The 26,216-nt window shown below is 36.9% G+C and overlaps 1 protein-coding gene across 1 annotated transcript; it reads left to right on the top strand.

The window, feature by feature from the left end:
- Window positions 1-45: 45 nt before the first annotated feature.
- On the top strand, window positions 46-25,799 carry LOC128188919 (ribosome biogenesis protein bop1-A-like). Its single transcript, XM_052860243.1, has 26 exons — window positions 46-221; window positions 1,700-1,810; window positions 4,941-5,204; window positions 5,300-5,451; window positions 5,867-5,984; window positions 7,495-7,596; window positions 8,077-8,187; window positions 8,342-8,452; window positions 13,079-13,240; window positions 13,366-13,446; window positions 13,652-13,721; window positions 13,909-14,059; window positions 14,220-14,326; window positions 14,973-15,061; window positions 15,171-15,281; window positions 15,420-15,494; window positions 15,663-15,765; window positions 16,145-16,229; window positions 17,383-17,490; window positions 18,980-19,088; window positions 20,869-20,899; window positions 20,991-21,036; window positions 23,695-23,832; window positions 24,816-24,922; window positions 25,230-25,365; window positions 25,448-25,799. Exons 1-26 carry the CDS (start codon window positions 183-185, stop codon window positions 25,773-25,775), a joined length of 3,045 nt encoding a protein of 1,014 aa, XP_052716203.1. The 5' UTR covers window positions 46-182; the 3' UTR covers window positions 25,776-25,799.
- The last annotated feature ends 417 nt before the right edge of the window (window positions 25,800-26,216 follow it).

Raw genomic sequence — 26,216 nt, 5'->3', positions numbered from 1 at the left:
AAATTTTTAAAATTTATGATCATTGACAAAAACCAAAACATTTCTTGAAATGAGTTGTAAACGTGACATGAGGATTATTACTTATTTAAACATTTTTAGATTTAAAATATCCGGTTAGGTTTATCTCTTATGTTTCGTCTGTTTATTTCCGGTCGAGCCACACGTGTTCCACCAGAAACAAAATGTCATCCAAATCTAGATCAAAACGTAAACCAGATCAGGTCGGTATTGATTTCTGTTTATGTATTGTTGAAGTTTTAATTGCTTGTTATAGTTGTAAATACATTCTGAAGGAAAATAAATGTAAAGAAATTTTGAACCCTGTCAATGTTGTTCTTGCAACAAGAATATGTAAAAAATTTAGATGAACATGCATTGCTTTGCGTTCTAACACTAGAGTGTGTTGACATTAAGTATCCATGGTAATGTGTGCGCTGAATCAGTAATAGGATTTTCAGTGAGTGATATGAACAACTGATGAACACGTAATGAGACTGGTATCTTTGTAAAATAACTTTGATCTGATCATCGCTAGATGAATTCAGAATTCTATGAAAGACAAATATTAAGTTTCAAACTTCACATATTATTTCATCCTCACAGCTACCAGGAACATGTATGAATTAACGCGATAGGCAACTTTCATTCGCAATGTTTACTTCCCAAACTATCATGCAAGCCTTGACAAGGTTTTCAAACTCCGTTCATTCTTAGTAAATTATATCATTTTTTATTAGATTTTTTATTTCTTCTTGTTAAAAGGGATTGGTTTTTCATAGATTTTAATCATATGTGGTAAACTAATTTGAATATAAAGAAAATAAACATTTACTTTTACATAATCTTGGAAATGGAGCAAAAACGAGTTGGTAGATTTAAGGACTCCATCATCAATATGATTAGATCAGGGATATAAATATATATCGATATATCTGGTAACATACTGGGTAATAGATTTATGAAGTTAAAATTGACCTACAAAATCAAGTACCGTGTGATTTTAGGAAAAATTGCGATAGTTGCCTATCCTATTAGTACAGGTATATACGTCCCTGCATTTACTTTTGTTCATAATTCTGCAGTTTATTCATCATTGGATACCCAGAGGTGATCAAGTTCTTTGCTCATCACTGATGATCACCCATGGGAATACAGCAATGCTTTTCATTCAGAGAATTGTGATATGAAAATTTGGAATAAGGCATTCATAATATGTTAGTGAAATGATAAAATCCTTTCTTCTGTGTTTGATTAAGTGAATATGTAAGAAGTGAGCATTGCAAAAAAATATGTATAACTTTTAATGTGGATTATGTTAAATTTTTGCATTTAGTTAGCATGATCACTGCCCAGCATATCTAAATAACCAAAGAAAACATTTACTTTTAATATTTACAACTGCCTTTTAAAATATTTTTAAAAATTAATCATGCATAGTGTATTAAGAACTTTTAAAAAAAATTCTGTTTGAACAATCAGAGAGATATTTTGTTGCAAAATTTAACAAGGGCATATAACTAATTTTTTTGATATTTCAAGGAAGATTAAATGAGTTATTCCCCCTTTCAATGTGGCAATTGAATAAATCGATGTAACAGCTTTTGACCTTTGCGGTGCCTAAGTAAATAATCATCAATTCATTTTTTGTTGTCAAATTTACATGATATAAAATTAAAAACTCCAATACTTTCTTTTTTAGTTTGACTTTGTGGACAAAGGAGCCAATGACAGTGATTCTTCAGAATCGGAGGAAAGTGTCTACTCAGGACTAGAGGAAGAACCTGATACCAGTGAAGAAGACCAGGAACAGGTCGGTGGGCACAGATAAGGTCGGGGAAAGTGAATAGACATATCAGGGCTCCACAGATAAGGTCGGGGAAAGTGAAGAGACATATCAGGGCTCCACAGATAAGGTCAGGGAAAGTGGATAGACATATCAGGCTCCACAGATAAGGTCAGGGAAAGTGAAGAGACAACTGAGGGCTCCACAGATAAGGTCAGGGAAAGTGGAGAGACATATCAGGCTCCACAGATAAGGTCAGGGAAAGTGGAGAGACATATCAGGGCTCCACAGATAAGGTCAGGGAAAGTGGAGAGACATATCAGGCTCCACAGATAAGGTCAGGGAAAGTGGAGAGACATATCAGGGCTCCACAGATAAGGTCAGGGAAAGTGGAGAGACATATCAGGGCTCCACAGATAAGGTCAGGGAAAGTGGAGAGACATATCAGGGCTCCACAGATAAGGTCAGGGAGAGTGGAGAGACATATCAGGGCTCCAAAGATAAGGCCAAAAAAAAAATATGTGTGTTTCCTATTTCATCAAATTTAAAACAGGGTAGGTAGGACGGCTTTTTTTTTTTTTCTTCTTTTTTTTTTTTGGAGCTTTTCAGTTTTCCCCTTTCCTAGCATATGATTTTTCTATACAATAAGAAAATGTATTTTACAGGTGGAGCAATCGTGGATAGAGACAACTGTTACAGAATTAAAGCTTTCTTAAATCTATGGTTTATTTGGAATGTATACGAAGATTTTATTTTTATGTAAATAGAAAATATAAATATGACAACCACTATAAATTAACAGAGTATAATACTCATTACCACAAATATATCATAAATTGGTTATTAGTTCTATTTTCCTGGTCAACTGACATAACAGTAAACATTAATATCGTAACTGTAAGTGTTGAATTCAGAAACAGAGGAAATTCTGGTTGATCAGACAAGAGCCTTAGAATTAAACCTTTTCAATAATTCCAAAAATAAAAAAATGAATACATAATTAATGGTTTAAGACTAGTTTTAAAAATTTCATTTGCAATTGAACTGCAGCATTTTAAATTCATATTTATAATGTGAATGATTGTTGGGCCTATTCAAAGACTTACAATGTCTGCAGTCTCCACACCCAGAAATATATAAAAAAAAAAAAACATTGCCTCTGCTTTTTTCTTGTACATCTTTATATTAAGTTTTAACACATCACTGCCCTATGAAACTATTTATTGCATTGATAATTTAGCTAAAATAACCAAGGATAACTTTCATCCATACTGTCAATCTGCACTTAGAAATCTTTAAAACGCTTTGATAAATGGTGTTTTCTATTGAATAGTTACAAGCGTTTTTTGAACTCTGATTTGTAAGAATCTATTGTTTAAACCAATTACGGTTGGTAATCTGGATTTGGAATAAAAAGTGTTAGGGTCGGCTCATAAAAAATAGGGTCGGTTGGGAAACCGGAAACACACAAATTTTTTTTTTGGCCTAAGGTCAGGGAAAGTGGAGAGACATATCAGGGCTCCACAGATAAGGTCAGGGAAAGTGAAGAGACATATCAGGGCTCCACAGATAAGATCGGGGAGAGTAGAAAGACATATCAGAGCTCGACAGATAAGGTCAGGGAAAGTGGAAAGACATATCAGGGCTCCACAGATAAGGTCAGGGAGAGGGGATAGACATATCAGGGCTCCACAGATAAGGTCAGGGAGAGTGGATAGACATATCAGGGCTCCACAGATAAGGTCAGGGAAAGTGGAGAGACATATCAGGGCTCCACAGATAAGGTCAGGGGAAGTGGAGAGACATATCAGAGCTCCACAGATAAGGTCAGGGAAAGTGGAGAGACATATCAGGGCTCCACAGATAAGGTCAGGGAGAGTGGATAGACATATCAGGGAGCGACAGATAAGGTCGGGGAGAGTAGAAAGACATATCAGGGCTCCACAGATAAGGTCGGGGAGAGTGAAAAGACAGACCAGGGGTTCAACAGATAAGGTTAGGGAAAGTGGAGAGACATATCAGGGCTCCACAGATAAGGTCTGGGAGAGTGGATAGACATATCAGACCAGGTGTTCCACAGATAAGGTCAGGGAAAGTGAATAGACATATCAGACCAGGGGTTCCACAGATAAGGTCAGGGAAAGTGAATAGACATATCAGGGCTCCACAGATAAGGTCAGGGAGAATGGAAAGACATAATAGACCAGGGTCTCTACAGATATGGTTGGCGAGAGACTATCAGACTTTTGGTTCTATTTAGGGATGGGAGAAGAGGCAGACAGAGCTGGTTGATGAAGAACATTTTAGGCCCCCACCATAAAATAGCTTGGACATATAGTGTTACCCTGTTCCATCTTTCTGTCCTTCCATTCTTCCATCTTTCCATCCTTCCATTCTTCTATCTTTCTGTCCTTTGGATATTCCGTCATCATCCACTTTCCAATCATTATTACAACAACCATTGCACACATTCAACTCAGATTTGATATATGGATGTATCTTATAAACATGAAAGCTGAGTTTGAATTCAGTTTTGGTCAGATGATTTCTGACAGAGTTATGCCTCTTGAAAATTTAAGAAAAATGGGAAATTCTCAGTTTTTGCTTACTTTTGAAGGGATGCATATATAAAACTGATATTTCATATGTAGATTATTTACAAGTTAATACAGATCAAGTTTAAATTTAGTTCTGGTTCGATGAATTATGACTGAGTTATGCCTCTTTAACTTAAAAAAAAAATGGTAAATTTGTAGTTTCCACATTCTTACTTTTGAAGTGAAGCATATGTAAAGTTTATTTTTCATATAAGGTTAATTTATTAGAAAATACAGGTGAAGTTTGACATTGGTTCAAGTCTGATGATTTTTGACAGAGTTATGCCTCTTGAACTTAAAAGAAAATGAGAAATTTTCAGGGACTTTTAACTTATTCTGCAATCAAACAAATGTTATACTAAATTTTGCATTTGGAATTTTGGTCACCTGCAGGACCATTTATGGCGTTATGACAATCTAGATATGGCCTTATTTTTCTTTTACATTTTCACATTTGAAAAATAATAAAGGATGATATGATGCATGATGATTCAATTTTATTTATATTCATATTTTTACCAATCTTCTCAGTAACTTACATTGGTTCTGCATTATTACAGAGTTCTAATCAGTCTGACAATGATAGCTCAGACAATGATGATGATGATGATGAAGACGTCACATTGGATGATAAGAATGGCCTTGAACTCAGTACAGAACAAAGAAAGGAACTGTCTACAGTAAGCGATGATGAATTAAATGAGATAAATGACCAGAGATATACAGGCAATGTCAAGTCACAGAACCGTAAACAACGGAAACAGATCACAGTCAAAACAGCAGACAGACCTGACGAATACGATTATGACTCTTCAGATGAGGAGGTTTGTGTTAATTTGTATTCAATCATTATATGACAAATCATATTCACTTTTGCCATGTTTGCTTATTTATAACACACGGATCAACATGTTTGTAGGATATAAGGAATACAGTGGGTAACATTCCTCTAGAATGGTACAGAGAATACCCACACATCGGCTATGACATTGAAGGAAACAGGCTTCTTAAACCAGAGAAGGGGGATCAATTAGATGAATTCCTCAACAAAATGGACAACCCCAACTACTGGTCAGAATCTGTTTCTCTGGTGATGAATAAGAAACTGCTTACCCGGCTTCTTAATTACCCATTTATAATGGCGTTGTAATGAATGAACAATTAGACACTATCTAATGTACTGTGTTTTATGTTATCCTCATTTGAAGCAGTAGCACCGTGTACAATTGACTGCTGCCCATTTGTTAGTACAAACTAAGCAAATGGTTGGTTTAATATAAAACTAGAAACTGAAGGCAGTTTTCTCAGGTTCTCTCTTTCAAAACTTGTTCAAATGAAAACCATTGCTATGCTGAAGATTTGTATCACTCACAAACAAAAAACTTTGTCATTACTATAAATATGTTGACGTACTGTTAGTATTTAAACTGAGAATACTAATGTCACTAGAGAAATTGTACAACTATTACTCGATGTTTCATTATAGGAGGACAGTAACAAACAAAATGACGGGACAGAACGTTGTTCTCAGCAAAGAAGACCTGGGTCTGATACAGAATCTACAGAGCAGTAAACATCCCGACTCCATGGCGGAAAATTACCAGGTAAGATGTCTGTTACAGAATCTACAGAGATGTAAACATTCCGACTCCATGGCGGAAAATTACCAGGTAAGATGTCTGTTACAGAATCTACAGAGATGTAAACATCCCGACTCCATGGCGGAAAATTATCAGGTAAGATGTCTGATACAGAATCTACAGAGCAGTAAACATCCCGACTCCATGGCGGAAAATTACCAGGTAAGATGTCTGATACAGAATCTACAGAGATGTAAACATCCCGACTCCATGGCGGAAAATTACCAGGTAAGATGTCTGTTACAGAATCTACAGAGCAGTAAACATCCCGACTCCATGGCGGAAAATTACCAGGTAAGATGTCTGAAACAGAATCTTCACAGAGCAGTAAACATTCCGACTCAATGGCAGAAAATTACTAGGTAAGATGTCTGATACAGAATCTACAGAGATGTAAACACCCCGACTCCATGGCGGAAAATTACCAGGTAAGATGTCTGATACAGAATCTACAGAGCAGTAAACATTCCGACTCAATGGCAGAAAATTACTAGGTAAGATGTCTGATACAGAATCTACAGAGATGTAAACACCCCGACTCCATGGCGGAAAATTACCAGGTAAGATGTCTGATACAGAATCTACAGAGATGTAAACATCCCGACTCCATGGCGGAAAATTACCAGGTAAAATGTCTGAAACAGAATCTACAGAGATGTAAACATCCCGACTCCATGGCGGAAAATTACCAGGTAAGATGTCTGATACAGAATCTACAGAGATGTAAACATCCCGACTCCATGGTGGAAAATTACCAGGTAAGATGTCTGATACAGAATCTACAGAGATGTAAACATCCCGACTCCATGGCGGAAAATTACCAGGTAAGATGTCTGATACAGAATCTACAGAGATGTAAACATCCCGACTCCATGGCGGAAAATTACCAGGTAAGATGTCTGATACAGAATCTACAGAGATGTTAACATCCCGACTCCATGGCGGAAAATTACCAGGTAAGATGTCTGATACAAAATCTTCACAGATTGAACACTCTGATTCCACTGCAAAACATTCTGTCTGATTAAAAACTTTCCAAATCTGTGCTTCTGAAAATAATCAGGTAGGAAATCTGAATACCGGTACATAAATACCCAGACCCTGCCACAAAAGCTATTGGAAATGCATTAATATTTTATAGTGTGCAAATGACATATGACTGTGTACAGTGAATGTTCACAACTACAAAGAATTTTAGTATACATGAGTGTATACAATAAACATATTCATGTATTTTAGATTGAAATTATATAATTATAAAATAATTGTTAATAAAAGCAGTCACTGTATTAAACATTTTTGAAAGAAGATGATATATTAGACTTGGTGAAAATATTTATTTTTGTTAACTTTTTGTTTTGTTTTGGCATTGTCGATGTTAAATGTTAAAGAATCTTGCATGTATTGAAAATATTCAAATGGTTATTCAATTTGGTAATTCATCAACCTAATGAATCAACCCTCACTTTTTTAGCCGTGGATTGATTTCTTCACCCATGAGAAGATGATTCATCCAGTCACAAATCACCCTCAACACAAGAGAAGCTTCATTCCATCAAAATGGGAAAAACTAAAGGTTAGAAATTACTTGCTCTCTTTCCCATTAGAACCTCATACTAACTCTGAAAATCTAAGTAAATGAAACCATCACTGCATTTAAAGAATACTATTCAGAGGATAGATAAACCATCTGCCTGGTGAAATGTCTTGTTATTTCAATAAACTTCCAACAACAAACAATAAGAGAAAAACACCAAAGTGTATCCTCCCTCCAATAAGTGATTTTAAGACCCATTTTGTTTCTTAATATAAAACATTAAAGGAGCAGATGGGGAAATGTTAGATATGTCCATACAATGAAGTTTCTGCATTTTAAGGATTAATGAATATGACTTGTTGAAAACAACCTATGGATGATTTGAGATGCTATTAATAAAATCTTATTGTGAGTTTCACATTTCTTGGAATGAAAATTTTATAGAAAATAATCGAAAAACATGTGTGAATTAGTATTTATAAAATTGTCCAAATCAATTCATGTTCTTGATTTCTCTAGGTTGGGCAAATGGTGCATGCTCTGAAGATGGGCTGGATGAAACCAACAAAGGCAAAGACAGAAGAAGAGGAAGAAGAAAACTTTTACATGTTGTGGAAGGAGGATGAAGAGGTCTTAGATTATCAGTATCTCTACATCTCTCTCCAGATATCGCTACATCTCTCTCCGGATATCTCTACATCTCTCTAGATATTTTTCTATCTCTTTCAAACATTTTTGCATCTCTCTTCAGATATTTATACTGATTATCATATGTTTGTTGTAGTCTGAGATAACAAGGAGATACAGGGCCCACCTGCCTGCTCCCAAGATGCCCCTCCCTAGCCACGCTGAGTCCTACAACCCACCCCCAGAGTACCTGCTAACCAAGGAGGAGGTCTGAAGCTTTGTTCTTATGTTGTATAGACTATGCAATGCTATTCCTTTCTCCATTATATATAACTACGTACATGTACATGTATTTGAATAGATTTGAACTTGTTTTTCTAACAAACAATATCTGTAGATTAAGATTACAGTGTTGTTGGTTTAGAAAAAGTATTCATGTAAGATTAACATTATTTATTGCTGCACACAAAGGGAGAGCATTGCTTATTCTTTGATAAAAGGTTAACTATCTTAAAAATAATAACTGATTTGCTTTTAAGTTATGATTTAAATTCTTTATGGATGTGAACTACAAACATTGAAAACAGCATTGGAAAGATATGGTATGTAGAGCTTGTGATCTCTGATGATATTTGAAAATAACAAAGCTTTAGAGTTATTAGAAGAACATGGCATGTTGTACATCTTGAGATCTGTGATGTTTGTGTGTCTGTCTGTTGGAAAATATTAAATGTTGTACATCTTGTGATCTCTGAGGTGTGTGTGTCTGTCTGTAGTAGGACATGGTATGTGTACATCTTGTGATCTCTGAGGTTTGTCTGTCTGTAGTAGGACTTGGTATGTGTACATCTTGTGATCTCTGAGGTTTGTCTGTCTGTAGTAGGACTTGGTATGTGTACATCTTGTGATCTCTGAGGTGTGTGTGTGTTTGTCTGTAGTAGGACATGGTATGTTGTTCATCTTGTGTTCTCTGAGGTGTGTGTGTCTGCCTGTAGTAGGACATGGTATGTTGTTCATCTTGTGATCTCTGAGGTATGTGTGTCTGCCTGTAGTATGACATGGTATGTGTACATCTTGTGATTTCTGAGGTTTGTCTGTCTGTAGTAGGATTTGGTATGTGTACATCTTGTGATCTCTGAGGTGTGTGTGTTTGTCTGTAGTAGGACATGGTATGTTGTTCATCTTGTGATCTCTGAGGTGTGTGTGTCTGTCTGTAGTAGGACATGGTATGTGTACATCTTGTGATCTGTGAGGTGTGTGTGTCTGTCTGTAGGAGGACTTGTTATGTGTACATCTTGTGATCTCTGAGGTGTGTGTGTCTGTCTGTAGTAGGACATGGTATGTGTACATCTTGTGATCTCTGAGGTTTGTCTGTCTGTAGGAGGACTTGGTATGTGTACATCTTGTGATCTCTGAGGTTTGTCTGTCTGTAGTAGGACATGGTATGTTGTTCATCTTGTGATCTCTGAGGTGTGTGTGTCTGTCTGTAGTAGGACATGGTATGTGTACATCTTGTGATCTCTGAGGTGTGTGTGTCTGTCTGTAGTAGGACTTGGTATGTGTACATCTTGTGATTTCTGAGGTTTGTGTGTGTTTGTCTATAGTAGGACTTGGTATGTGTACATCTTGTGATTTCTGTGTTGTGTGTGTCTGTCTGTAGTAGGACTTGGTATGTGTACATCTTGTGATCTCTGAGGTGTGTATGTCTGTCTGTAGTAGGACTTGGTATGTGTACATCTTGTGATTTCTGAGGTGTGTGTGTCTGTCTGTAGTAGGACTTGGTATGTGTACATCTTGTGATCTCTGAGGTTTGTGTCTGTCAGTAGGAGGACTTGGTATATGTACCTCTTGTGATCTCTGAGGTGTGTGTGTCTGTCTGTAGGAGGACTTGGTGTGTGTACATCTTGTAATCTGTGAGGTTTGTGTGTCTGTCTGTAGTAGGACTTGATATGTATACATCTTGTGATCTCTGAGGTGTGTATGTCTGTCTGTAGTAGGACTTGGTATGTGTACATCTTGTGATTTCTGAGGTGTGTGTGTCTGTCTGTAGGAGGACTTGGTGTGTGTACATCTTGTAATCTGTGAGGTGTGTGTGTCTGTTTGTAGGAGGACTTGGTATGTGTACATCTTGTGATTTCTGAGGTGTGTGTGTCTGTCTGTAGTAGGACTTGGTATGTGTACATCTTGTGATTTTTGTGTTGTGTGTGTCTGTCTGTAGGAGGACTTGGTATGTGTATATCTTGTGATCTCTGAGGTGTGTGTGTCTGTCTGTAGTAGGACTTGTATGTGTTCACCTTGTGATTTCTGAGGTTTGTCTGTCTGTAGGAGGACTTGGTATGTGTACATCTTGTGATTTCTGAGGTTTGTCTGTCTGTAGGAGGACTTGGTATGTGTACATCTTGTGATTTCTGTGTTGTGTGTGTCTGTCTGTAGTAGGACTTGGTATGTGTACATCTTGTGATCTCTGAGGTGTGTGTGTCTGTCTGTAGTAGGACTTGGTATTTGTACATCTTGTGATCTCTGAGGTGTGTGTGTCTCTCTGTAGGAGGACATGGTATGGTGTACATCTTGTGATCTCTGAGGTTTGTGTGTCTGTCTGTAGGAGGACATGGTATGTTGTACATCTTGTGATCTCTGAGGTTTGTGTGTCTGTCTGTAGGAGAACATGGTATGTTGTACATCTTGTGATTTCTGAGGTTTGTGTGTCTCTCTGTAGTAGGACTTGGTATTTATACATCTTGTGATCTCTGAGGTGTGTGTGTCTGTCTGTAGTAGGACTTGTATGTGTACATCTTGTGATTTCTGAGGTTTGTGTGTGTCTGTCTGTAGGAGGACTTGCTATGTGTACATCTTGTGATCTCTGAGGTGTGTGAATTTGTCTGTAGTAGGACTTGGTATGTGTACATCTTGTGATTTCTGTGTTGTGTGTGTCTGTCTGTAGTAGGACTTGGTATGTGTACATCTTGTGATCTCTGAGGTGTGTGTGTCTGTCTGTAGAAGGACTTGTTATGTGTACATCTTGTGATCTCTGAGGTGTGTGTGTCTGTCTGTAGGAGGACTTGGTATGTGTACATCTTGTGATCTCTGAGGTGTGTGTGTCTGTCTGTAGGAGGACATGGTATGTTGTACATCGTGATTTCTGAGGTTTGTGTGTCTGTCTGTAGGAGGACATGGTATGGTGTACATCTTGTGATCTCTAAAGTTTGTGTGTCTGTCTTTAGGAGGACATGGTACATGTATGTTGTACATCTTGTGATCTCTGAGGTTTGTGTGTCTGTCTGTAGGAGGACATGGTATGTTGTACATCTTGTGATTTCTGAGGTTTGTGTGTCTGTCTGTAGTAGGACTTGGTATGTATACATCTTGTGATTTCTGAGGTGTGTGTGTCTGTCTGTAGTAGGACTTGTATGTGTACATCTTGTGATTTCTGAGGTTTGTGTGTGTCTGTCTGTAGGAGGACTTGGTATGTGTACATCTTGTGATCTCTGAGGTGTGTGAATTTGTCTGTAGTAGGACTTGGTATGTGTACATCTTGTGATTTCTGAGGTGTGTGTGTCTGTCTGTAGTAGGACTTGGTATGTGTACATCTTGTGATTTCTGTGTTGTGTGTGTCTGTCTGTAGTAGGACTTGCTATGTGTACATCTTGTGATCTCTGAGGTTTGTCTGTCTGTAGGAGGACTTGGTATGTGTACATCTTGTGATTTCTGTGTTGTGTGTGTCTGTCTGTAGTAGGACTTGGTATGTGTACATCTTGTGATCTCTGATGTGTGTGTGTCTGTCTGTAGGGGGACTTGGTATGTGTACATCTTGTGATCTCTGAGGTGTGTGTCTGTCTGTAGTAGGACTTGGTATGTGTACATCTTGTGATTTCTGAGGTGTGTGTGTCTGTCTGTAGAAGGACTTGGTATGTGTACATCTTGTGTTCTCTGAGGTGTGTGTGTCTGTCTGTAGGAGGACTTGGTATGTGTACATCTTGTGATATCTGAGGTGTGTGTGTCTGTCTGTAGAAGGACTTGGTATGTATACATCTTGTGATTTCTGAGGTGTGTGTGTCTGTCTGTAGTAGGACTTGTATGTGTACATCTTGTGATTTCTGAGGTTTGTGTGTGTCTGTCTGTAGGAGGACTTGGTATGTGTACATCTTGTGATCTCTGAGGTGTGTGAATTTGTCTGTAGTAGGACTTGGTATGTGTACATCTTGTGATTTCTGAGGTGTGTGTGTCTGTCTGTAGTAGGACTTGGTATGTGTACATCTTGTGATTTCTGTGTTGTGTGTGTCTGTCTGTAGTAGGACTTGCTATGTGTACATCTTGTGATCTCTGAGGTTTGTCTGTCTGTAGGAGGACTTGGTATGTGTACATCTTGTGATTTCTGTGTTGTGTGTGTCTGTCTGTAGTAGGACTTGGTATGTGTACATCTTGTGATCTCTGATGTGTGTGTGTCTGTCTGTAGGGGGACTTGGTATGTGTACATCTTGTGATCTCTGAGGTGTGTGTCTGTCTGTAATAGGACTTGGTATGTGTACATCTTGTGATTTCTGAGGTGTGTGTGTCTGTCTGTAGAAGGACTTGGTATGTGTACATCTTGTGTTCTCTGAGGTGTGTGTGTCTGTCTGTGGGAGGACTTGGTATGTGTACATCTTGTGATATCTGAGGTGTGTGTGTCTGTCTGTAGAAGGACTTGTATGTGTACATTTTGTGATCTCTGAGGTGTGTGTGTCTGTCTGTAGTAGGACTTGTTATGTGTACATCTTGTCATTTCTGAGGTGTGTTTGTCTGTCTGTGGTTGGACTTGGTATGTGTACATCTTGTGATCTCTGAGGTGTGTGTGTCTGTCTGTAGTAGGACTTGGTATGTGTACATTTTGTGATCTTTGAGGTTTGTCTGTCTGTAGGAGGAGAAATGGCAGAACATGGAGCCTGAGGAGAGGAGGATGAACTTTTTACCCCAGAAGTATTCCAGCCTCCGCTTGGTGCCTGCATACAAGCGCTTCATCAATGAACGTTTTGAGAGGTGCTTGGACTTGTACCTCTGTCCCCGCAAACCCAAAATCAGGGTAATCTATCATGGCAGAAATCTTTGTACTGAGATAAAAAATAAAATAGGATGGCTGATAAGTGTCATTGTGTCTTCATTTTTTAATGTAAAATTTTTAACATTTTCTTTATTTAATGTTTTCAGATGAACATTAACCCTGAAGATCTTATTCCTAAGTTACCCAAACCCAGAGACCTGCAGCCTTTCCCAACAGCTCAAGCCATAGTAAGATGTTGGTTCACTTTGATTGATCACTCTCTGAGGGTGATGCTTTAAGATAAGTCTTGCATTTGGAATCAGGTCAATATCATCTCTGTTCAATAGGTTATTAAGAGTTAGTCAATCTTCTGAAATACTGTAGGTATTTTGGAGTAGAAACGCATTATCCCACACATACAGTACAAAGTGATAAGAGTGGATCTATTTACAGGTGTATAGAGGTCACAGTGACATTGTGAGGACAATTTCTGTGGACCCTACAGGACAATGGCTGGTGTCAGGTGAAATCTTAATTCTTCTCTTTAATGTCAAATTTCTGTATTTTTGTTTTCAAATTTTTAGGGATTTAACCCACTTGTTAATTTGGTACATCACCTTGATTATGTATATTCAAATAAGACCCTGCGTAATGCAGTTGTTTTGCCATGCTGTCACCATAGCAATGTTAATTGTGTGATTGTATAACAGGCAGTGATGATGGATCAGTCCGGTTCTGGGAAGTATCAACAGGTCGCTGCATGAAATCAATTACCATGGAAACTGGTAGCTTAGAAAACATGTGTATCAGATCTGTCGCCTGGAATCCTCATCCCGATGTCAGCCTTGTTGCCATAGCAATGTATTTAACCTTTGATCATTATGTTTTTATACAAATCAAAATTTCAGAATCAATGAATTGAATTTTATTGTTATTTTAATAATGAGAATTATTTGTAAAGAACAATGTTAAATATATTGAACACGGTTGTAATATCTCAATTTTCTGTGCAATTTTTAAGGGGACACACTGTGATTTTGGTGAATCCAGGCTTAGGGGACAAAATGGTAACGAACAACACAGATAATGTCCTCCACTCATTTAGCCCTACCGAGGAGGAGTCAACGGGTAGGAACAATTATCCCTGGTCCTGTGATATCTCTGGATGTTTGATATCAAACAGTGATATCTCAGGTTTATGTGATATCTGGAGAACACTGGTTGTATGATATTACACAGTGATATCAAAGGTTTATACTTTGATATCAGGGCCTAGATAGTGATATCTGTGGTTTATTGGTATCAAACAATGATATACTATTCTGTTTATGATCAATGATATCAATAGTGAAAAAAAAAAGGTTGATATCACTATGATATTGAACAATTCAAAGCCAGAGTATTACACAGGTTACACAATTCCCTGATCATATCAAAGTTTGATTTGCAGTGATACCATTTTGATATTAGTGATTAACTTAACTGGGGTTTTATTTATATCAGACTGTGATATCTTAAGTTTGATTTCAGTGATATCAAAGGAACTTTTCTATTAGACAGTGATATCACAGGTTTGATATTATCATAACAGACTGTTTGATATCATTTTGAGATTTAAAGATGTTTCATTTCATACAGTGAATTGCAACTTTTATTCATATGTACTTTGATGCTCAAGATGAACAACTTGATGTGATATATTTGGTCATAGATAATAATAGTTTTAATAAGTGTTTTTAGTTTTCTTAAGATAATACTCATCTGAATCTCGTAGGTAAAAAAGTGTATGCTGATTGGTCATCTATAGACACCTCAGACAAGAGATTTGAGAATGGCTTCAGATTGCTTCTGCAACACCCTAAGGTCAGTTAGATTGTCTGAATTCACACTAAGAATTATTAAACACAAAACTGTATACATGTTATGGTGTTCTACAAAACTTTAGTCTCTCTATTCTTGGCTGTTTTTACAGGAAGTGTCTCAGGTGACCTGGCATGGTAGGGGGGATTACTTCGCCTCGGTGATGCCTAAAGGCGACAGAATGTCAGTACTGATACACCAGCTCTCACGGCGACGATCCCAGGTAAACCATTTGACAGGCTAAAACAATGTCCAGCCACGCAGGGTGACATTTACAAGCTTCATTTTCCATAAATTGTTGGATTATTTACTCTGATATACTTGCAATGAATTATCTTGGTGTTTATTCATTCTTTCTCAGAATCCGTTCAACAAGTCCAAAGGAATGGTTCAGTGTGTCCTCTTCCACCCGGTCAGACCTTTCCTCTTTGTTGCGGTCAGTACAACCTACTAGTTCTCCACCGATCATTTCTTTTAGATTAGTTCTTTACTAATCATTGCTATACACACATGCACTGTACACTTACAATGAGCTCAATGCCTTTTCTGGCTCTGTAGCATCAGTTGTTGCATGCTGTGTTAATTAGTAATGAATCAATTTCAGACTCAGCGCTATGTGAGAGTGTACAACCTACTGAAGCAAGAGCTGTCCAAGAAACTGATGACTAACTGTAAATGGGTGTCCAGTATGGCTGTCCACTCAGGGGGTAAGACGGGGGGAGGAGCCACAGCAAAGTGAACACACTGAAGATGTCATATCATGAAGATGATCTAATTTCATGGAATTAACATTTTGAATCAAAAAATCAGTATTGCCAAACTGTCTATTTTTAAAAGATGTCAAGCTTATACTTTCTTCACCATCATTATTAATTAGGAGTTAAATATTATGAACAATGACATGTGTCAAATTAAAACATTTAAAAAGTGTGGGGGGGGGGGCAGTGACTGGAACTTAAATACTGTCCTATTTAAAAGATGGATGATTAAGTTAAGTTAACATTTAAAGCCCCTTGTTTTAAACTTTATAAGGTGTAAATCTTTCACTTAACCTGTATAACATGCTAATATTCCATTTTGATCTAGGTGACAATATCATAATTGGAAGTTATGATTGTCGTCTCTCTTGGTTTGACCTTGATGTCTCAACCAAACCATACCAAACTTTGAGGTAAGTTATATCAACCAAACCATACCAAACTTTGAGGTAAGTTATATCAACCAAACTATAACAAACTTAAAGGTAAGTTAACCATACCCCAAACCTTAGGGTAAATTGTATCAACAAAACCATACCAAGCTTTGGGGTAAACTGTATTAACCAAACCATAACAAACTGAGGTAAGTTATAATATCCAAACCATACCAAACTTTGAGGTAAGTTATATTAACCCAACCATATCAAACTTTAAGGTAAATTGTATCAACCCAACCATACCAAACTTTAGGATAAGTTATATCTACCCAACAATACCAAACTTTAGGATAAGTTATATCAACCCAACCATACCAAACTTTAGGATAAGTTATATCAACCCAACCATACCAAATTTTGGGATTAATTGTATCAACCCAACCATACCAAACTTTGGGGTAAATTGTATCAACCCAACCATACCAAACTTTAGGATAAGTTATATCTACCCAACCATACCAAACTTTAGGATAAGTTATATCAACCCAACCATACCAAACTTTAGGATAAGTTATATCAACCCAACCATACCAAACTTTGGGATTAATTGTATCAACCCAACCATACCAAACTTTGGGGTAAATTGTATCAACCCAACCATACCAAACTTTGGGGTAAGTTATATCAACCCAACCATACCAAACTTTGAGGTAAGTTATATCAACCCAACCATATTAAATTTTGAGGTAAGTTGTATTAACCAAACCATAACAAACTGAGGTAAGTTATAATATCCAAACCATACCAAACTTTGAGGTAAGTTATATTAACCCAACCATATCAAACTTTAAGGTAAATCATATCAACCCAACCATACCAAACTTTAGGATAAGTTATATCAACCCAACCATACCAAACTTTGGGATAAATTGTTTCAACCCAACCATACCAAACCTATGGGGTAAGTTATATCAACCCAACCATACCAAACTTTGGGGTAAGTTTAAGAAGGTACTTGTAACTAGTGAATTCTTGACCATGAGGAAAGTTCTCAGATCTTGTTGTATATATAATATTAGAACATGTAGGTGTGTTTATTTTCTGAGTTATAATTGGAGAGGTGGTGAATGAAAGAGTTTGAGTCTGTTTGATAAATGCCACAGTCTGACATTTTTTTGTTGAATTTTAGGCACCACAAGCGAGCGGTGCGGGCGGTGAACTATCACAGGAAGTATCCACTCTTTGCTTCGGCCTCCGACGATGGAACTGTCATTGTCTGTCACGGAATGGTCTACAAGTAAGTCAGTTAAAAGTGCAACCAAAAACATCAGCTTGTACCTCAGACTGCTTATATTTACATTCCACATATTTTTTGCTTGTAAAGTGTGTTGAAAGCTACCGCAGTTATAACACTGTAATGCACACACGGTAGGTTAAAATGACAAGTTTTATTATGACGTCACAAACGTTGAACGCTGTTAACTGCAACGTCACAAGCGAAAATCAAAGTTCATGCTTGCGGCTGTTACTGTGGCTCTTCCATTAATATGAACTTACCCTTAGGATAAGATAGGAATTTTAAGGTATAAATCACATTTCCAGACAAGGCTTGAAGTTAAAATAATGTAAATATTAGCATTAAATCATGATTTTTTGAAGTATACAATCTCATAACTGCAGCGATGCTTGCATACAAATTTTCATAACGCGCTAACACGCATTACTCAATTTGTATGCACACTCCACTGCAGTTATGAGACTGTATACTTCAAAAATTCATGATTCAATGCTGTAATAAATACCAAAAACATCGGCTTTTACCTCAGACTGCTCTTAATAACCTCAAATTACTCTGTCAGTTACACTAATTTCTCTAAACATCATGCAGTAAATATCTCAAAAAAACAAATATACGTGAAGCACCAATAACAACAAACCATTTTATCTCATTTGGTTTTTTTTGGGGGGGGGGGGGGGGATTTAACATTTCTTTCAATGGGAAAAATGTATCAAGTAAAATGTCCACTTTGAGATTGCTGAATTTATATCAATAAATCATTCAATTAACCGACTGCAAAATGACCGTCTACGCTTAACCCAATTTTCCAGATACAGTAAAAGTCGGTTATAGCGAAGTCCCAGGGACCAATGGAATTACTTCGTTATATCCGTAATTCGTTATATCCATATAACGAATTCGTTATAATATTTATAGCGAATTCGTTATATACATGTTTTCTTTCACAAGACTGTATCTTTTGCTAATTGATGCCTAAATTAAAAATACATTACTTTGATACCTTTAATAAACAGATTGTAAATTGAAAAAAAATATATGAAAATACATTCATTCAAACTGCTATATTAAATGGTAGTGCAAACTTTTTTAAACAGTAAAGAAATTCGTTATAAAGGTGTTAAATTTCGTTAGTGTTCACCTCAACGGGACTCAAAATCAGTTCGCTATATCCGTAAATTCGTTATATCCGAATTCGTTATAACCATAAAATTTTGCAAAGATTTGTTTAACATTTTACCGGGGACTCGAAAAAACTTCGCTATATCCGAGAATTCGCTGTATACGTGTTCGTACTAAACGAGTTTTGCTGTAGACATTTCCAGTTTGTTTCTTTCAAATCTGTACACGTCAAGTGCTCTATTCCTCTTGTATATTGTGCATATTGATTATTTAAATCATTGTACAATTACAAATGTATCTTGTTGCCCCTTAAGGGCCTCTTTACATTGGTCGATAAAAATTTAATTATTGTTTGTATTTTTTCCAGTGATTTGCTAAAAAATCCTCTGATTGTTCCGGTCAAGATCCTGAAGGGCCACGCAATATCACATGATCTTGGTGTTTTAGACTGTGTGTTCCACCCCAGTCAGCCCTGGGTGTTTTCCTGTGGGGCCGACACAACCATTAGGTTGTTTACTTGATTGTTTACTTGATGCAAGGGGTGAATCAGTGGCAGAGGACATTGTATCAGATATACAAAGTACACAACATCATTACAAGGACTGCATATGGAGGAGGAATAGCTTACATGTTTATTTTTAAGCTATTAATTTTGGCAACTGAGAAAACCACATTAAGTCTTAATAGTCTTTGTAAGTTGTCAATAAATTATTGTTAATTCACAATGAGTTGATTTTCTATATCAGTTTACTAAAAGGATAATCCAATTTACATGAAATGATTTATTTATGTTGAGTCACTGAGGGAGGAATGCAGGTAGTTTTATAAACAAAGCAATTTGTGTACAAATGATGGCCTTTTGCTCGTTGTTCCTAATCTCTGATCAGAAGTACACTTGATTACTTATAGCTCAGCAGTTTGTGTACTTATAGCTCAGCAGTTTGTGTACTTATAGCTCAGCAGTTTGTGTACTTATAGCTCAGCAGTTTGTATGTCTGAATAAAAATCTGTATTCAGCTGTCAAATTTATATGGATTGAAAAACATTAGACCATCAACATAGTCTTCTACTTAGTAATTCCCTTTTTTCCTTCAAAGTTACTGTATCATATAATGTATAATCTAAATTTTTCAAAATGTGACCTCTAAAGCAATACTGACGCCCGGTTCACATCATAGGTAAAAAAAACTTTCTTTAAATGTTCTCAAGAGATTTTGCGTACAGCATCCTGATAAAGCACAAGTGTATATTAAAAAACGTTGAAACCGTGACTGCCAGTCCAATAAAATAGGGAAGGAGGAATCAACAATTTTCTTGAGGACTTTCTCACGGGAAACATTTCATTTAAAATCTACATATAAGGACATCGATACCCCCTGTAATCTGTGATCAGCGCAGAATGTTGTGTTTGTGAGAGAAGGGGGCGTGGCAAAGGGGCGTTACTGTACGGTAAAGTAAAACAACTGAAGACCACAGCTGGATTGGATCGAGAACTGCGAAGGTATGAGGGTCCGTGAAATAGTGCTACTGCAGGTGCTTGGTAGGTTATCGGTATTTTATCTGTAAACTTTGAATTGTCTGAGATTTGCTTGGTAGGTAATATGTAGGACCTGAATTCCATTCTATTATGAACCAAGGGTGTTAAATTTGTTTTCAAAAAAGAGAAAAATATAGGATTTAAGATAAAATATAATGATATTTTTTTCCGATACAAAAAGTAGGACAGTAAACTGAAATTCATGAAGAGTTCTACATAATTCACAAACATACTGGATACATTAATTAAGGATCCTCGACACCCCGTGACTTTTACTTTTATGACAAAACGTCAAAACATGGCGATTTTAGCGCATTTTGAAATAGTTTATACCACCAAAACTTTGTTGTATATCTCTGTGGCGCAGAGGTAGCTGCAGGTTTGTAGCTCGCGGTCTGAAAAAATTCGGATGGAGGTCCAGGTCGTCCATCCGAATTTTTCAGACCGGGAGCTACAGACCTGCAGCTAGCGCAGAGGATGTTGCTTCGGTCTACCAACCGCGGATCTCAAGTTCGAACTCTGCTGGGATTTTTATTTTCATGAACAGTGGTAAAATTTAAAAAGTTGATTTTCTCCCCAAAGTGAATTTTTAGAGTCATTTTCAAGTCGAGCACATGCTTAAAATCCATGCATATCTTTAAGAAATTTGGAAGAATGGGCTTGTAGGCAAAAAATTTTCTCAGGTGTGTGGAGAACCCTTAATTCAAATTTTGTAAAAGTGTTCCAAGGCCCAGTGCGAAAGACGTGTCGGTATACGTGTTTTACAAAAATCGAGACGGGTCCCGGGATTTTTTTCTTTTTCTTTTTTAGCACATTTTATTTATTTGTTGTTTTTGTTTAGTTTGCTGCCTGATTCACAATAAGGATGGATTTGCTCAACAACTTACGTGAGTGTTTTACTTGTTTCACTTTGTATCCAAAGTGTCCTTTTTTGTAAATGATTAAAACATTTTAAAACACTTTTTCGAAATAATTCGACAGTACGTGTTATAGGTTTTCATCAGTAGTGTTTTTAAAATGAAAGCCATTAACTTTTAATATATAATTTTAATCTGAGTGATGTTTAGGGGTGAAGGAGATTCCATGCAGACTCCAATTTGAAAATGCCATGCGTGCGGAATAACACCGAAGACTGCTTTGTGATTAGGTTTTAGTCAATTAGAATTTAAAGTTCAATTCGCTATTACTTGTGCCAGGTCCAAAGTGTAACAAATATTTTAGAATATTCTTTTTAGTATTTTCAGTTTAAATAATAGTTCAGCTACATTGAAATTATCTCCTAAATGATATACATCTACTAGTATTCAAAACGAATTTCACTGCCAAGGAGTCATGTGAAAAAAGTTACTGATTATATGAACAGTTGGAAAACCTTCACATGTAGCGTTCAAGTTGAGGTTATGTTTCAAAAGACATGGTCACGAGTTTGGTCAAACTCTGTTTTTCAGTTTTTAGCTCACTTGAGCTGAAAGCTCAAGTGAGCTTTTCTGATCACATTTTGTCTGTCTGTCTCTCTGTCCGTAAACTTTTCACATCTGTTTTTCAGTTTTTTGCTCACTTGAGCTGAAAGCTCAAGTGAGCTTTTCTGATCACATTTTGTCTGTCCGTCTCTCTGTCCGTAAACTTTTCACATTTTTTGCTCACTTGAGCTGAAAGCTCAAGTGAGCTTTTCTGATCACATTTTGTCTGTCCGTCTCTCTGTCCGTAAACTTTTCACATCTGTTTTTCAGTTTTTTGCTCACTTGAGCTGAAAGCTCAAGTGAGCTCTTCTGATCACATTTTGTCTGTCCGTCTCTCTGTCCGTAAACTTTTCACATTTTCGACATCTTCTCAAGAGCTACTGGGCGAATTGCAACCAAACTTGGCACAAAGCACTCTTAGGCAAAGGAAATTAAGTTGTGAAAATTAAGGATCACGCCTTTTTTAAGGGGAGTTAATTAGAAATCATTGAAAAAAAAATTAGAATATTCAAAAATTTTCTTCTCAAGAACCATTATGCCAGGAAAACTGAAACTTGTGTGGATGCATCCTTAGGTAGTGTAGATTCAAAGTTGTGAATATTAGGACCTCCAGGGGTAGGGTGAGGCAAAATGGGGGGGGGGGGGGGTCGAATTTTTACATTTGAATATATAGAGTAAATCTTTAAAAATCCTCCTCTCGGAAATTAATTAGCCAGGACAGCTGAAACTTGTGTGGAAGCATCCTCAGGTAGTGTAGATTCAAAGTTGTGAAAATCATGACCTCAGGTGTAGGATGGGGTCACAATGAGGGATCAAATTTTTACATAGGAATATGTAGAGTGAATCTTTAAAAATCTTCTCATCAGAAACTGATTAGCCAGGAAAGCTGAAACTTGTGTGGAAGCATCTTCAGCTAGTGTAGATTCAAAATTATGAAAATCATGATCCCTGAGGGTAGATTGGGGCCATAATGGAGGGGGGGGGGTCGAATTTTTACATAGGAATATGTAGAGTAAACCTTAATAAATCTTCTTCTTAAAAACTAGTCAGTCATGAAAGCTGAATCTTGTGTGGAAGCATCTTCAGGTAGTGTACATTTGAAATTGTGAAAATCATTACCCCTGGGCTTAAGGTGGGGGTCGTTTTATACATAGAATTATATAGAGTAAATCTTTAAAAATCTTCTTCTAAGAAACTTATCAGCCGGGTAATTCTTTTAAATTGTGTAGACTTTGGCCCCATGGCGTTAAAAAAAGATGTAAGTTAATATCCCATATACATAAACAATTGTTTAGGATCTTTTTGAGAAATGCAATGCTCAACATGTGTTATGACTATAAAATTATTCTGTTAGAACAGGGACTAATGATATTAATAATATCCCAGGGGGAAAATGGATTTTATTTATACAGGATCTACATGATTGTATTATACAACATTGTCCAAATAGTTTGTATTATGATTCCATTTAGCTGATTTCATCATACCTATTGTTCCTCAGGTAAGCGATGTGGCCCATGGACCTCTTGTTATTATTTACAACGCTTTAGGAATGCATTTTCAATTATCAAATGGAATTTGAGAGTCAGTAGTAAAGTTATAAGCAATAAACAGGGTTCACAATTCTTTGTCATGTAAACAAGGCTCGTGTCCTGTTTTTGTTTACATTAGATCAATTTACCGGTAAAAGGTCTTAATTTTTAAAGCTGATTTTCCATCTTTTTATTCATTTTAAGCATAAATATACAGATCATAACGTTTACCACACTCATTTTCGATCTAAAACTGAAGTTTTCACTTCAACGTTCAAAATGTGAACAAAAGCTTTGTTTACATTGCAAAGAATTATATGCTCTGTAACTTGCTTTTTGTTTGCTATTTAAAATGCTTAACTGAAGCATTGTAAACATTAAAATCGAAAAATTTAATTTTCACCAAAATCGTGACCAAACCCTTTAAGGTTATTCTAAACCAGTGCTCCTTTCTGTAGATGGTATAGGGTTAAAATTTAAGGTAGGAGTAAGCTAAGGATTGTCAGGGTTCGTTCAAACCTGTCTTTATCGTAATTTTACTTTTTTATCTAAGGGACGACGGGCCCACAAATTTGGAGACGCTGGTCAGTGTTGGAAAGACGATATATAAGTGTATGTCAAGCAGGCTGTCTAAGGCCGCCCACACACTCCAAGCCACCGACACACTAGTATCCAGCGTCAACAACTGCTGGTAAGTAATTCATGGGTTTTTTTCTCTCGAATAAATAAAACTTTTCAGGACACCTGTGCCATCCTGACATCCAGATATAAAGGTTACTTAGGCAGTCTATTTTGACCATTATTTAATTTTTTTGCACTGTACAATTTAAATCAGTCTCTGTATTATTCAGTGTTTTATGTTAAGAAGCGCTACCAGGATTTATAGGTAGCTTACTGGTAGCAAACTGCTATACTCTGTCCCGAGTTTTTGCTTCCACCACTTTTTGCTTCATATTTCAATAATAGTGAATACTTTTGTGCTCAAACTACGTCCATCCTCTAATATGAAAAATGTCCAGATTATCTGTTTTGAAACGCCCTCTCTACCACTTCAGGTTTCAATACACATCCCAAAATTGAAAGTCTACGGAAATTTTGCATCGCATCGGCCATTAATAAGCCCGGATGATAACGTTAAAAAATTGTGGAGCTGTGCCGAGTTCTTCCGAATGGAGAAAAGATGTTCACATTTCCCATTATAAATCTCCGTAAGAAAATTGTTTTTGTTCCTGTGAAATTTTATGAGTGAAAAGGGATAAGTGTTCAATGAAGATATTTTGGATATATTCCCTTTCATCGATTTCAATTGTATTTCTTTCACAGGTATGTGTATTTTTATTAACAATCATCAAAAATTGATGGAAGCAATAACTTGGGACAGACTATAGCTTGTTAAGCAAGTTTTATAGAGATAGGGTGGTCAACTAATAACCGTCAGTCTTACGTAAACCTTTAATTTGGCCATATAATGTTATTTTGTAAAGGAAACATTCAAATACCTAAGTTTGAAATTTAAACATCTTATTTACATGTATCTTTATACAGAACTCTTCCTATAAAGGAGGTGTATATATATACCCTCTTAAAACTGTTAGAATAAATAAATTGCATCACAGCTCAGTGATTTGATCATAAATTCAGTCATTAACCACCCGTCACTTTCAACTTCTACAGGTATCGCCAGGAGTATGGCACGTGTTTGTTTGACAATCTGGGTTCAGTCAGTCACGTGACCGCCGTCAACAATGATGTCTACCCCAAAAACTGTCTTATCCAGCAAGGTATATGTCTTGTCTACAATGGGTTAGTGACATTTTTACGCCTCTTATCCATGTATCGAATGATCTGGGGGGTTTTAACCTCCACTCTTAAAAGGGAAGTTTGATAGATTGTCACGTGATTATTCAAATATACTCATTAGCAGTTATGGTAATTTATGCTTTTATGATAAGAAAACAAGAATTCTAAATAATTATGAATTCTTTACTTAAAGTTAGTATCAAATTGAAGTCTTTGCCATGAAGGGTATTTTTAATCCTGTATATTTCAACTACAATATACAAAACACGTGATTTTCCTTTTTTTAAGCAACTTCCACCAAATGCATTTCTGACGCCCTATCAGAGGTTGACAAATATGGATGTGAGGCCAAGGTAGTGGACGCAATGAAGAAGCTGGGGGATTCCCCTTCATCAGCAGACGATCTGAAGGAGGCCTACTGTCGGTGAGATAGAAAGCACCACACAGACTGAGTATGTCTGTCAGTATTGAATGCAGTAAATGTTTCAATTTGATACTGTTTTCAGTGCCTCGGTGACAGCATACGAGTGTGTACTATCTGTAGTGAAGTACTGTGGAGTGACTGAGGGTCCCCGGACGATAGAAGGCCTGACACAGTTCAGTGTGGTCCGTACAGCTTGTGGGGCTTTTCTCCCCGTCACAACCACTGCCTCCCCTGTAAACATCGGACCAATAGGTGACCTGTTTCCGAAGTCGTTCTTCTCATCCTCTACTAACGGCAGCCAGGGTACCGATGTCAACGCTGCCCTGAACGCCAGCTCTTGTCAACCACCCCGTGGTGCTGTTTTGTATGTGGCAGGCTCTGTATTCTTGTTGTGTGTCCTTTTACTGTAAATAAAACTAATGTATTATAAAGAATATTTTAAAAATAATACACTTACATTTTACAATTTGGGTTTGAAAAAAGAACAGAAGCTCAGTAATACCCAGTAAAATGCCTGAAAGATATCGGACGTAGTGGACTCGTTCGGAGAAACAAAGTCACTGAGGAAAACAGAAGACGGTAAGCTGCTATGTTTTTTATCTGAATGTCTCTCTGGCAGAAGTGTTCATCAATAACTCATATTTAGACATGTTGAGGTGCGGTGCATGAAATTCCAGTGTATGAATTGATCTTAAATAAATTAAAACTCCTTGGATTTAGCCATGGCTTTAGAGTGACAAACGTAAGAATCGTTACTCAAGTGAAAGTTTACCCTTTAGAAAGGTCTGTACAAGCGAAGTACTGATACATTGGTGTAAGAATTAAAGTTCAAGTTCAGATTGAAGATGTTA

This window comes from Crassostrea angulata, chromosome 6 (assembly GCF_025612915.1).
Source record: "Crassostrea angulata isolate pt1a10 chromosome 6, ASM2561291v2, whole genome shotgun sequence".
In the NCBI taxonomy this organism is placed as follows: Eukaryota; Metazoa; Mollusca; class Bivalvia; order Ostreida; family Ostreidae; genus Magallana; species Magallana angulata.
This window is presented reverse-complemented; position numbering and strand designations above follow the sequence as displayed.

Coding starts and splice junctions, on each gene's coding strand:
- LOC128188919 (XM_052860243.1), top strand. CDS start 183: ATGTCATCCAAATCTAGATCAAAACGTAAACCAGATCAG. Junction 1,811..4,940: donor GTGAAGAAGACCAGGAACAG/GTCGGTGGGCAC, acceptor GCATTATTACAG/AGTTCTAATCAGTCTGACAA. Junction 15,282..15,419: donor TCTCACGGCGACGATCCCAG/GTAAACCATTTG, acceptor ATTCTTTCTCAG/AATCCGTTCAACAAGTCCAA.